Raw genomic sequence first — 9,713 nt, 5'->3', positions numbered from 1 at the left:
AGTGGTGGCCTAGCAGTGGATTATCCTTTCCAATTCCAGGTGGTGCACTCATCTTAATTTTTTCCTAAGGTGTTAGCCTATTCAAGGATAACCTGCTCTGATACTAATTGATGTTTTAACTTCAATACCACACAAGAGAGGGGTGATTTGTGTGGTGTCCAATTTTTCGCTTAAACTGATTATGAAAGGACCTGGTTCTTCTAAGTGTTCCTTAACCTACTATTGCAGAAATAGTAAATGCGGAAATTAAAGAACACAAGTATTTTACGTGGAAAACACCTGGCTCAAAAGGTGAAAAAACCACGACCTACTTCCTAGTAGGATTTACCCAAACTCTCCACTAAATCACTGAGCCAAAAACTGTATTTACAAAAACACTTTAAAAACCCTAGGACTAACTCTAATCCCTTGTAGCAAACAGCCTCTAACTGTTGCAACAATTTCAAGTTAACTCTAACTTGAATACTCTGAATACCTATTACAATTGCTTCTAGATAAAGCTAAAAGGTACAATATGAAAACACCTACTACAAATGAACTAGAATAAAAGATAGACACTTGGAACTAGTTCTTCTAACTGGTTCATGTAGCTTCAGGTCTGCACACTTGAATCACACACGTACTGCTTGCAAAATGCCTTGCGATTTTGCTTTCAATTCCTGTTTAACGTCTGTTTTTGTGCATCCCTGTAAAATGAGAACATCGTGCAATATACAGAGTTAGTAGATGAAGAAATAACTAGAGTTCTAATGCTACTCTCCCTTGGTGGAAGAGTTCTAGTTGATCTCAACTTCTAACTCCTCCTTTATCTTGGATAGTGTTCTCTTTGATCAAGGAGTCCTTCTCCTTATTATTTATGCAATCTTTTCGATCTGGAGATATCAGTTATACCAAGTTAAACTTATCTTCTTCACGTGCATTCCACTTGCTCGAATCTGCCCGTGTCTATACAAACAAGGGATGGACCTGGTTCATGCCTGAGCTTCCTTTGTCAATCTTCAAAATAAACCTTCACTTGGGCCAACATGAACCCAATTTAACCCCTTAAATAAAATAAGACAAAATTTAAAAGAAAAAAAGAGTTGACTGGAAGTGAACTCCGATGAAGCTCCTTATTTCCGGTGAAGTCCTAGATTTGTAGAGTCTGAAGGAAGTTTTTCGACTGTTAAAGCAGCAACTAACAATGGTTGGATATATCTCTAAAAAAATTCGGTCATGTTAGACCATGAAAAGGACCTCAAAACTCAAAATCCTCTTGCCGGTAAATTAATGCTCATTGACAAAAATGGCAGATTCAACCATTTTTAAAACAATCTGATCCATACAACTCAAGTTCCACCCTCTAATAACCCACCCCACAAAAGCTTTGTGCACTTTGACCTTGAAACCGTTTTGACTCTTCAAATTCCTTTTACAAACGAGCTTCCAACCTTAAGATATGGCCATTCCGGTCATGCTAAGCAAAAAACCTACTTCATTTTGTTTTTTATCCTCTCAACAACCATCCAAAGAAAACCAATGCCATATTAATCATCCAGTTGAGAGAAATATATTGGAAAACCTATTTGCGATTAATTGGCAACCCGGAAAAGGAGATTCCGGCAACTTCTGGACAACAAGGCTACCGTTAATGTCTTCCCCATCACTCATACAATAAATTGTGGCTGAACTTTGGAGAAGAAGATGACCGGAAATCGTTAGTCGATGAAGATACCAATTAAGGGGTTAAATTCGGTTTATTACTAACAAGTCAGTGACTGGACCGCGTTTTTTAAAATTTGGTTTAGAATTTGCCTAGTTGGCAGTTTAAGAGAAGGATCCCAGTGCCATGGTGGACTTCTGTTATAGTTAGGGACAATTTTATCTACTATCTTAACGGTGGGGATGAATTTGGACCGATAGTAGAACTAGGGATAAACGTGGCTAATTTACTAAAGTAGAGGGACATATCTGACCTTTTTCCCAAAATAGAATATCTGTCTATACATTAAAAAACTACTCTAGCCACCTTATCACATCACCAACAACTACAAAAAAAAATTAAAAAATTAATTTGACACTTAAGAAAGTGAATAAAAGAAGAATAGGAAAATAAAATAGGACATTCGTCTTGTTAGAAACAAAAGCTTTGAAAAGAAACGCGATAATTAATCAAAAATCCCAAACAAGCCCCTTAAGTTTCATCAAAAACTCTAATACTGGTGAGTTTCCTCTTTTACTCTGATCTTGCATTTTCAATTGAATGGAATAGGAATTAAGATTTTGTGCATCAACTGTGTAACAGACTAGATCAATGGATAAAGAAAAGAAAATAACAGAAGAAGAAGGGAGCCCAGAAATTGAAGAAGAACCCATTGAAGTTCCTCTCTTTCAAGTTCCTGAATGTTATGTTTACTTGGTAATTTGATTTCTCTCTCCTTTTTTCTTTGATTTTTCTACTGTTTCTTGTAATGTCGTCATGGGGTTTTGGAAATTTAGCTTCTTGTTTCTCTTTTATTCCAATTTATTAGTAACACCCATTTGAGGTTGGACTTAGGATCAATTTTCTCCAATTAAGGGTATTAGACTACACTTAACATATGTCTTATTAGATGTAATTTTTCACCATTTTGCTTTTAGAAAGACACATTATTTATCAGTATTGGGATCAAATGAGTCCAACTAGAGGAATGGATATAGAGGATTCATATAGCTCACCCAGCTAGTTTGGGTTTGAGGCGTGGTTGCTTGGTTGATGAATCTTTTACTGTTTTATTTGAGAAATCTGTAAATTAAATTTTGTAATTTTCATAGTTTTAATCTGCTTTTCTTTTACTTTTTTTAATTTGACGGTGGTGTCCGGGCCACCTTACGGGCACCTCAGTTATTCCACCTGGTACCTTGCTATCTCCCACCATCACAGGTACCGGGTAACTCTGCCTACCAAGGTTTAGGAGATGCCTTACTTTTACTTATGGCCTCAGTTGTAAGGTAATTCTTGAATTAGGATAACTGCAAACTGCTTTCGGGTTGTAATGTAGCTTCTTTATTGATTGAAAATTGAGGTGATCTTTTTATTCTCCATTGGGCGTATGTTGTTCTTGGACAGCTTATTTGATTATTGAATTACTGAAAATTGTGGAGCAAAGGTGATCGTTCCTATTTAGGCAGGTGATATTGTTGCCTACCACAGAGGACTTGTAGTGGTGGCATTGCTTGTGACTTAGTGGCATTTTCATCTCGTCTTGTTTATCTTCACCATTGACTTCATAGGTTATATTTGTGTGCTGTTAAATGGTTTCCTGTGTTTATTAGCTTTTGCAACTTCATAAAGCTGTGATTTTATAGTTCCAATCCTTGCACTAAGACCATCATTCTATTCGGATAGCTGTATACTGGTGTAGTGTTGTAATGTGAGTCTTTTTTTGGTCGAAAGGTTGTGGTTAACGTTTTATTCACCATTCAATATATGATGTTCTCAGAGAGCTAGTATGTATGTTGGATGGGTGAGAAAGGGCTGAATTTTCTTGAAAGACGATTAATCTTTGACAAACCTAATGGGACTGGTTCGAGCAAAGGTTGGCAGTTCCTATATAGGCAGTTATCTTGTAAGTCAACTATTGCCCCGTGAGTTTAGGTTGATGTTGATCCTTATCACACTGGACTTGTTGTGATGGCATTGCTTATGCCATAGGGGCTTTTCCATCCTGTCTCATTTATCTTCGGCATTGACTTCGTACCTTTTTCTTGTATCTGGATCATTTATTTTGAAAACTTTCAAGATAAAAAAAGAAATGTAGTTGTCTTTTGCTTGTAGCAAACATCCAAGCAATAAAATGATTGTATCGATTCTCTTGTCCCGGAAAATATTGTCTTCTTATTCCAACCTATGAGCCCATATCCATAAGTAGCATCAATGTGCTTAAGTGAATTTTCATTACTTACTTGATTTTTAATAATTGGAGAAAAGATGGGTAGAGAAAAGTGACAATTTAGTGAGCCTCATTAACCATCCAGATTGACTAAACAGGAAAGTATTCAAGGTGTTCCCAAAAGAACGTATAACTTCACTTTTAGAGTGTTATATCTGGAGTGTGTAATTACCAGTGAAGCCCTATTCCTTTGATCCTTCTCCGGGAAAAAGTGACTTATACCTTTGGTCTCTGTCTCTCCAACTCTTTTGATAGTTGCTGGTGGGTCTTTGTGTAGGAGTTTGGGGTGCTGAGTCTCAATATTTGCACCTAATGACTGAAGTGTGCATTTGCATTGTAAAACTTGCCCTTGATCTGGATGATAATCCTCATCAATCAATTTTTCCTTTTCTTACTTTTATAGTTTTCATTGTAACTATAAGAATGGAATCTGTATACATTGTAGTCCTTCTCAACCTGTCACAGTTTATGCCAAATGTTGAGCTCGCCACATCTATTGGATAAATCTTGACCCTTGGAGAGCCCATTTCATTAGTCCATTGTTTTTCATTTGGTAGTTTGGTTGGTGGAAATGTTCACATAGCTCCAGTCGTGACATTGATAAAATAAAAAGGAAGTACCACTCAAACTAACATTTGTATGTTTGCCAATATGCAGATCCCTCCAAGGAAGAGTGCAGCTTCATACAGGTTAAACTGATTCATTTCATTGAAATTTTTTGTTTCATGCACTTAAAATTTCATCCATTGATGAGAAAATTTTACTATTTCAATATCTTTCAGTATTTGTCTACTTTATGATCTTCCACCTATTATTTGAGTTCACATTTTTCTGTGATTTGCTGCTCCAAAACTAGGAGATTATTGTGAATAATTTAAGTAAAAACCGTTCAAAGACAAACAAAAGGTGTAGTAAATGAACTAATCAAAGACAAATAAATACATAAAGAACTGAATAAGTAAAAAGAGAAATCAAAGAGACCAGGATAAGCGAAATCAAACTTTACTGTTATAAGGATAAATGCCATATAGTAAATTTTGGTGTAACTTTTCCCTAGTTCTATGTAGTAACTTTGATGTAGCTCTTCCCTTTTTCTTTCTTACGTTCCACTCTGCATGACACCTTCACACTCAACCTATATTCAGTTGAAGAAAAGTCATATCTCAAGATACATGTGAAACTTGCTTGTCTGGTGGTTAAACAAATGGGAACAAACATTAGACAGGGTCAAGCCTGTCTAACCGATGTTTGCCCTGTTGTTTTAACTTTTAACATCTTCCAGGCACGAGAGATGATAACCATTTAATTGTTGCATATTTCATATTGTCAACAATTTTATTTTTAAGGAGGTTATGATCTTTTTTGTTTGTTGATCTTCGGTAATTCTGCAAAATTTCTTCGTATTCTGTTTGTTAGGGTTATGATTTTATTGATATGTAAAAACACCGAAATAAATCTTTAAACTGTGAGTCTGATGTTATAATGTTCTTCAAGAGCTCCTGCTCAAATTCCTATTTTGGTTTTGTTGGCACAATAATGATGTGCTCCTTCTTTGTGTTGAGCTGCATGTGCATTACATATCAATCTTGATTAAGGGACACAATGGCAGTGCTTGATGCTAGAACATTCTTTATAGCTATTTGATATTTGAGGCCAAAATTTTTCATTGACGTTTAGCTCTTTGTAGGGCTGATGAATGGAATGTTAACAAATGGGCATGGGAGGGTACATTAAAGGTTTTAAGCAAGGGAGAAGAGTGCATCATCAAACTGGAAGACAAGGAAACAGGTCAGTTAACTTGAGGATTAGCTTTAAGGAAATTTCCAAATGAATAATCAACGGAAATTTTCACTCGCACTTTTCTATGTTCTACGCTATGAATTCATCCATCCTGTAGAGTAAATTAAATGTAAAAAATCGCTATAGGAGTTTCTCTTAGTTGTGTTAACAGCTACTCTAGGAGGTATTTTTTATGTGGTGATAACGATTTAATAGCTCTCTTTGTAGCTTTAGAATGTTTTAGTTAATTCTCCTACTAATTTCAACTGTAGAAATTGAGATAATTAAGATTTCATATATTGACTTGTGATGTCCTTTCTTACTCGTACACTGAATGCAGGTGAATTGTATGCTCGGGCATTTCTCAGAGATGGTGAACCACATCCAGTGGAGCCTGTAATCGATAGTAGCAGGTATGCATAGTTTGTAATCAAAATGATCCACCTCCTTTTGACGATGTTGTCCTGCTTTATAAGTACTCAAACTGCATTGTACAATGTACACTTCTCGGCCAGATGTTAGCTGTTTATCACAAGGTCTTATTGACTTATAAATAAAAATTAACTCTAGTACTCACTGTTTATTTTCTTCTCTTGCAGATACTTTGTTCTTCGGATTGAAGAGAACATTGGTATCTACCACGCCACCATTTTCTTTCAGTTTTATGTTTAGTTTGAATCTAATTTGTTCTGCAGAACAGAGAAGCTGTAGTACCATTCTACCTTTAGTTGATACACACATAATGTATGCACTCACATGTATATGAAACAAATTTGCTGATATTGTGATTGAGGTTGAATAAGCCCAAATTCTAGCCCCCTGGGGGATTGGTTGTGAAAGATCTAAATCCAGGTCAGGTTTTTGGGTAGGTGTCTAGTTGGTATCCTGTTATTAGCTTAACAGACTACAGATACAAAACCTTTATGATTTCCCAATTTTGTTGCACCTTATATGCTTATCATGTTATGAGATGCCAGTTTCACTCGAGGTTAGACTTGTCTCAAGTGTAACATAGGAGCAGTTGAGTTTAATAGTAACGTCATTCTCAAAAAAAAAAAAAAAAGATTCATTCTCATTCTCAAAAAGAAAAAGATATAGTAACGTTTACTGTTCTGGTTTCCAACCATAGCATGTGTTTACGTACTATAACATTGTCTCTTAGGCATTATAGAACAGGTTCCGCTCTACATTTTAATTTGTGCACCTCAAATCTGTTTTGGTTTCTCTTTGTTTTACTTCATGTAGTTTTGGCTGGAATATTTCCTCTTTCTCTGCTGTTGTATTGTCCACTTACTTATCCTGTCTGAACTTGGAACTGCTTCAGTCTTCTCTTCATTACTGAGGTTACACTATTAAGTCCATCACTAACTTTACATGTTTGGATATGCTTATGTATAGTGCTATTCGGAATTGTATCCATGGATTTTCAACCATGCTGTCAAACTATGATCCATGATGCTTGCTTACCTACTTTCGGTGTTCTTCAAAACCAGCTAACTGGAAACCAACATTCTTCTTAAGCTTTTAGATTCTAACCCTGTACTTCGTATGCGTAATTTGTGCAGGTGGTCGCCTCAGACATGCTTTTATTGGCATTGGATTTCGAGAAAGACCTGAAGCCTATGACTTCCAAGCTGCTCTTCACGATCATATGAAGTATCTTGCTTTCCCGCCTTCACTTTGCATGTTCCCTTTTGCCTTTCTATTTCTATTATCTTTTTACTTTTTGGCTGTATGCTTGTCTTTTCTTTTGGATTGGGTTGGAGGGAGTGAGGGTCGTGGCGGAGGGGGGAGGGATTTTGGTCTCTCCTAGGTCGAAATGGTAAGATTGGATGGGAGAGATTAACTTAAGTGAGGTGCTTGTTATATGCTAAACAAGCATATAACAATTGTTTTGTCTTTAATGATCCAACTCAAAACATGATAAACAGATACCTGAATAAGAAGAAAACTGCAGAAGAGATGGAGCAGCAATACCAAAAATCCTCATCAGTTGACTACAGTTTGAAAGAGGGGGAAACCCTGAAACTTCAAATAAAGAATGTTAGTATTCATGGATCCTGTCTTAACATATTGACCTGTAATTATGTTACTCTGGCATCCAGTAACCTCGGCTGTTTTTGGCAACAGAAAACTGGTGGCAGCACCATAAGGTCCAAGTTCTTTGAGCAGGGCCTAAATAATCTATCGTTGGAGGAAAAGGCCAACCGAAAGGATTCGACAATATTAATCAAGCCACCACCACCTCCTCCAGCACCACTTTCACCTGTTGATACTGCTGCAAAATCTCCCCCAGTATCACCATCCAAATTTAGTCTTGAGCAATCTGCTGAAACCAAGGACTCCGCGTCAGCAAAAGATCAGCCAAATAAATCAGAATCACTTAAAGATCAAGGTCCACAAGATGTTGAAGATGATGACTTTGGGGATTTTCAAGCAGCTGGATGAATATTTTGTTGGAAACTCAGTACAATTGGAAAACTAAAGTTCTAAAGTTCATACTAGATGCTGTTGTTGAATGCCTTGGTACATAAGATGTGTATTATAGTTTCAACTCCAAATCTTTACTGTCTTGCCTATACACCTTGCCAAAGTGCCTTTCATTTTCTTCAAAGCAATTTTTATTTGGTGGGAAGTATAAGTTCTCTGCTAAAATCAATTGATTGTACTCTATGAAGTCGGTTTTCTAATCACCTGGTGTCTGGAATTTATTGGCCTGAGTAATCCGAATTCGCATCGTGAAAAGTCAACCGTGGAGGGTTTAGTACTCCCCTATCATCAAAGGGGAACCTATTCCAAGATTCCAACTCGAGATCTTTGGTTAAAGGTGAAATTATTTTACCCTTACACTGGTGATTTATGAACTCTTTTTTTATTTTGTGAAAGGACTCAACGTTGTTGTATTGGAATTATCCTGTGTTTAGTTTCATCGACAATCGAGGTGAAACCTATAGCCTCTTAAGCTTTTTCAATCCTAGAAGTACTTTTTTTTTTCAAACAAAGTGCTTTTTTTTCAAAGTTGAAGTATTTGGCCAAGTTTTTGGAAGAAAAAAAAATGCTTTTGAGGAGAAGCAGAAACAGTTTTGGAGAAACAGAAAAAAGTAGCTTCTTTCCAAAAGCATGTTTTTAAAAAACACTTTTGAGAAAAATATACTTTGAAGTAGTTTTTAAAAGCTTGGCAAAACACTAATTGCTGCTTAGAAATATTTTTTAAATAATTAGTCAAACACAAACTGCTTCTCACCAAAAGTACTTTTGAGAAAAAACACTTATCAAAATAAGTTGATTTTTACAGCTTGGCCAAGCAGGCTACTAATCTATATAAAGAATCTTACGGATTATCTATTAACACTATTAAGTAGTACTTGTTATAAAACAATAAATGAAGAACAAGAGTATTGTAGAGAAAAGTAGAGAGAGAGAATTCTTATTGATATTGGATGAATTATAATGAATAAACCCTCTATTTATAGGGAAAAAGTGACTTAGCACCAAGTAAAAATCCCTAGAATCTCTCTAAATATAGACATTCACCATAAATAAAATTCTATTTATAACACTCCTCCTTGAATGTCTATTCAACAAATAATGTGCCTCGTTATAACCTTAACTAAAATAAAACTCAATGGGAAAAAAAATTCTAGAGAAGGAAAAAGAGTACACGTGTTTAGAAATACGCCTTTTGGTTGCCTCATTAAAAACCTTGCAAGGAAAACTCAGTGGGACAAAACCTTGTAAGGGAAGAAGAGTGCAATGCGCATTATCTCCCCCTGATGAGAGCATCAATTCACATCCTTGAGCTTTCGCATCCCAATCTTGTGCACTAGCTTCTTGAAGGTTGACGTCGGCAAAGATTTGGTGAATAAATCCGCCATATTAACTCCAATGAATATGTTGCACCTTGACAATCATCGCTATCACATTATCATGCTTATAGTTATAGCAAGATACCTTTGTGCGCATATTGCACTTAGGATGTGGTCATTCGTGACCAAAAAATTCTCCAAGAATTGCATATGCTAT

At 36.1% G+C, this 9,713-nt stretch overlaps 1 protein-coding gene across 2 annotated transcripts; it reads left to right on the top strand.

Annotated features, from left to right (window-relative positions):
* On the top strand, positions 2,094-8,383 carry LOC109228756 (NECAP-like protein CG9132). 2 transcript variants are annotated; one of them, XM_019393956.1, is made up of 9 exons: positions 2,094-2,201; positions 2,285-2,398; positions 4,569-4,600; positions 5,599-5,699; positions 6,031-6,103; positions 6,290-6,321; positions 7,256-7,346; positions 7,622-7,733; positions 7,821-8,383. In XM_019393956.1, the coding sequence occupies exons 2-9, from the start codon at positions 2,294-2,296 to the stop codon at positions 8,136-8,138; spliced, it is 864 nt and encodes a 287-aa protein (XP_019249501.1). In that variant the 5' UTR covers positions 2,094-2,201; positions 2,285-2,293; the 3' UTR covers positions 8,139-8,383. The 2 variants fall into 2 exon arrangements, with proteins under 2 accessions (XP_019249501.1, XP_019249502.1); XM_019393957.1 differs by lacking the exon at positions 2,094-2,201 and having other exon boundaries at positions 2,210-2,398.

The sequence above is a fragment of the Nicotiana attenuata genome, chromosome 7, assembly GCF_001879085.1.
Source record: "Nicotiana attenuata strain UT chromosome 7, NIATTr2, whole genome shotgun sequence".
Taxonomy (NCBI): domain Eukaryota; kingdom Viridiplantae; phylum Streptophyta; class Magnoliopsida; order Solanales; family Solanaceae; genus Nicotiana; species Nicotiana attenuata.
Note: the sequence above shows the minus strand (reverse complement) of the source record. Positions and strands in the feature narration are given on the sequence as shown.

Excerpts from the sequence above, each read along its gene's own strand:
- LOC109228756 (XM_019393956.1), top strand. The coding sequence starts at position 2,294 with ATGGATAAAGAAAAGAAAATAACAGAAGAAGAAGGGAGCCCAGAAATT. Across the intron at positions 2,399-4,568 it reads CTGAATGTTATGTTTACTTG|ATCCCTCCAAGGAAGAGTGC; the intron begins GTAATTTGATTT and ends GCCAATATGCAG. Across the intron at positions 7,347-7,621 it reads GCTCTTCACGATCATATGAA|ATACCTGAATAAGAAGAAAA; the intron begins GTATCTTGCTTT and ends CATGATAAACAG.